This window comes from Megalobrama amblycephala, linkage group LG16 (assembly GCF_018812025.1).
Source record: "Megalobrama amblycephala isolate DHTTF-2021 linkage group LG16, ASM1881202v1, whole genome shotgun sequence".
Lineage (NCBI taxonomy): Eukaryota > Metazoa > Chordata > Actinopteri > Cypriniformes > Xenocyprididae > Megalobrama > Megalobrama amblycephala.
The window spans coordinates 1,938,836-1,942,299 of record NC_063059.1 but is presented as its reverse complement, the minus strand read 5'-3'; the positions used below and the strand labels follow the sequence as shown (position 1 = coordinate 1,942,299).

Sequence of the window (3,464 nt, the reverse complement as noted above, 5' to 3'; positions counted from 1 at the left end):
CTTTTAAAAACATTAAAAATCTTAGTGGTTCCAAACTTTTGGACTGTACTGTATATATATATTACATCTTTAATATCAACAGCAGCAAATGACAGAACGCCCTCTTCCAGCTCACGTGGGGGTGAAAGGGAATGAAGCAGCAGACAAATTGGCAAAACAAGCTTTAAAGAACACTAGAATAGAAATGGAAATTTCATACAGTAGATATGAAATTAAAACTATAGTTAAAAAGCAAATAATTCAAAGATGGCAACAAATGTGGGAAACAGGAAATAAAGGTAGACATACATATGTATGAAATACAACCAAAAGTGGGGAAAAGTAGGTACTCAGGTGGAAGTAGAAAAGAGGAAAATATCTTATCCAGACTGAGAATAGGACATACAGGACTTAATAAAACAATGAAATTAATGTCCAAGCATCCAACAGGAATGTGTGAATGGTGTGGAGAAAATGAAACGGTAGAACATGTTATCATGTATTGTGAAAAGTATAAAGATGATAGAGAAAAGTTATTTGAAGAGGTTCAGAGGAAAGAGGATATTGAAATCAATTTGAGATATTTGTTAAACCCAGAACAGAAAAGTAATAACAGAGCAGCGTTAATGCAATATTTGGAGAACACAGATTTAATGAATAGGATATGATTTTTTTTTTTTTTTTTTTTTAGCCGGAGGAGCTGAACACGCAGCGCTGGCTTTAGTATAGAGTTTTGGGGGTAGTGGTTAGAGTCTCTGGATCGAGTACACAGTAGATGGAGGTAATGCGCGAAATTGGTGCGATCTGCCAAAAAAGGGAAGAAGAAGAAGAAGACAGAACGCCCCGGAACGCCTTCGCGACGTCATCAGCAGGCGACACGTGAAAACTGTTCAGGAGCGACGGCAAATCATAACAGGTCTAAAAATCGATGTTTGTATGGAGCAAAAGAAAGCAATATTATGACGACAAACAACAGTATAAGAGCAGAACTGATTTAACTCGCTATTTAGGATTCAGGTAATGGTCAAAAGACGATTCGATCAATAGATAAAGCCACCAAAATACAGAAAGAAATCTGACTCCAGTGTACAGGAATATATGTGCTGAACGCTATATAAAGACTACCTTCTTGTACAACGATTAAATAGTAATAAATATGATTTTAATGACATCCATGTTCAAGTGCAATGGTGACTAATGTAACTTAATTTGTTGATTAATGTAATTTAGTAAGAAATGGATCTTCATGCAGGATGATATTCATTTCAGTGTGAAATTAATGAACAGTTCTGCTTTGACAGCTGGTGGCTTTATTTCTTTCCCTGTCGAAGCCGAGGCAGTTTACAGTTATTTGAATCGATCTGTCATGTTTTTCGCATCCTTCATCCACACTAGTTCAGTTCTGCTTATTTATTTAAGTGTTGATACTTTAGATTCCTTTAGTTGTTTTTGGAGAGCATTACATGACTGGTTCCACTTTCACCTTACAGAATATAATGTATGGGTTGTTGTGTTTTATTTGATTTGATTAATAACATTATATTTGTGTGTGTAGGTCAGGATGTCCTGTGTGTGGGCCGGCGGTCACTCCTCAGCGGTGCTGTGTGCTGCAGTCTCCTGTCAATCCCAGCACATGGTGGCGACCGGAGCAGAAGCGGGAGAACTGACCCTGTGGAACCACGACGGCTCGCCGCTCTCCACGCTGCACCTGAGCGCGGACGATGACGTCACGAGCCTGGCCTTCTCGCCGTCGGCTCCCTGCGTGCTGTACGCCTCTCACGGACGCGCTGTTAGTGTGCTGGACTGCAGGAACCTGAAGACGCCGGCGGCTGAGCTGACAGACGTGGCCGAGGAGGAGATCAACTGTCTGTCCGTGAACGAGACCGGCCGTGATCTCGCTGCGGCCGATGACTCCGGAGCCGTGACGCTCATTGATCTACAGCTGGAGAAAGTCGTCAGGACGCTGCGCAAACACGACAACATCTGCTCGTCCGTGACCTTCCGACCTCACAGGCCTCAGAGTCTGGTGTCTGCAGGACTCGACATGCAGGTACGACACTGAAGGCTTTCGCATCATGTGATGAGTAGTGATGTGTGTATTCTGAATGTCAGACAAACAGAAAAACTTGTCTAGTTCCAAACCTTTGACACAGGTCGGGACCCCTGATCTGTATAAATGACTGGATTATAGTGATTATAGTCTATAAAGGTAAAAATCTAAATATTTTTCTTACAAAAACCCATCGTTTCGCTTAAGAAGGCCTCTCTGAAACTGTATGGATTACTTTTATGATGGATGGATGTGCTTTTTTTGGGCTTCAAAATCTCAACCCCCTTTCACTGCCATTATAAAGCTGGGAAGAGCCAGAATATTTTTTAAATATAATATAAACTCTGATTGTTTGAGTCTGAAAGAGGATAGTCATATACACCTAGGATGGCTTGAGGGTGAGTAAATCATGGGATTATTTTCATATTTTGTTAAACTATCCCTTTAAGCATGAACACTAACAATTCAAAAAACTTGTGATGTGACAGAAGTAGACCTGAATGTAATGATGAGTTTGATTTGCGTCTCTAATGCTGCAGGTTTTTCTGTGGAACCTGCCGAAGCCGCGTCCGCTCTGGAGCTGCAGTCTGCAGGACACGCAGGAGGAAGATGCTCGTCAGATGTTCAACCCTCCTCTTGTACATTGCGTGGGTGTGGCGTCCTGCGGGAACGTGTTAGCCTGCGCGGCCGAGGACGGCTGCGTCCATCTGCTGCGGGTGTCTGACGACGGCAGGCTTCGGGAGCGAGAGACGCTCCAGGCTCACAGTCAGGGAGCGTCACAGGCTCACTTCATCAGCTTCCTCTCACACTCGTACTGGCTGGCCACCGGAGGGAATGACGGCCTTGTGGCTCTCTGGGACCTCAGTCAACATCCACTGGTGGAAAATGGCAGGAAGGCTAAAGGCCACAAGAGGAGAACTAAAGCCAGAGCCAAGACAAGTGACAAAAACCAGAAACGACAGGAAGAGGAGGCCGGCAGTGCTTCCTCTAGTTCAGAGACACATGGAAACATCGGGCCCAGACAGTGTTTTCAGCACGGAGAGAAGGTGAACTGGGTGTGTCCGGCTGTGCTGGAGGGAAAGCCCAGTCTGCTGGTGACGGACCAGAGTTCCTGCCCATCTGTGTATTCACTGGATCAACTGTAATGTACGTCTGAATTAGCCTGTAAAATCCTTTACATATATTAAAGTGATGTAAACTTAAGCAAGATCTGCAGCTTAAATTATGTTGTTCCCAGGCATTTATTGCTCCTCTCTAGATCTGATTTGGGAAATTTTCAGGGATTCACATTGTGATCAAGTGACTGCTTTTCTCCTGCTTGTTTTGTTTGAACTGGTGACACTTCAAATTTGGTCAGCTCTGTTAGAGGTTATTCTTACTCGGTTAAAATATGCATGGCCTTATGAAAGTAAGACTTCACAACAACTAAGTTTGT

At 43.4% G+C, this 3,464-nt stretch overlaps 1 protein-coding gene across 2 annotated transcripts; it reads left to right on the top strand.

The window, feature by feature from the left end:
* Positions 1-789: 789 nt before the first annotated feature.
* On the top strand, positions 790-3,232 carry LOC125249547 (WD repeat-containing protein 53-like). Of its 2 annotated transcripts, none has more exons than XM_048161858.1 (3): positions 790-895; positions 1,535-2,029; positions 2,569-3,232. In XM_048161858.1, the coding sequence occupies exons 2-3, from the start codon at positions 1,541-1,543 to the stop codon at positions 3,172-3,174; spliced, it is 1,095 nt and encodes a 364-aa protein (XP_048017815.1). In that variant the 5' UTR covers positions 790-895; positions 1,535-1,540; the 3' UTR covers positions 3,175-3,232. The 2 variants fall into 2 exon arrangements, with proteins under 2 accessions (XP_048017815.1, XP_048017814.1); XM_048161857.1 differs by having other exon boundaries at positions 841-996.
* Positions 3,233-3,464: the final 232 nt, after the last annotated feature.

Excerpts from the sequence above, each read along its gene's own strand:
- LOC125249547 (XM_048161858.1), top strand. The coding sequence starts at position 1,541 with ATGTCCTGTGTGTGGGCCGGCGGTCACTCCTCAGCGGTGCTGTGTGCT. Across the intron at positions 2,030-2,568 it reads CTGCAGGACTCGACATGCAG|GTTTTTCTGTGGAACCTGCC; the intron begins GTACGACACTGA and ends CTAATGCTGCAG.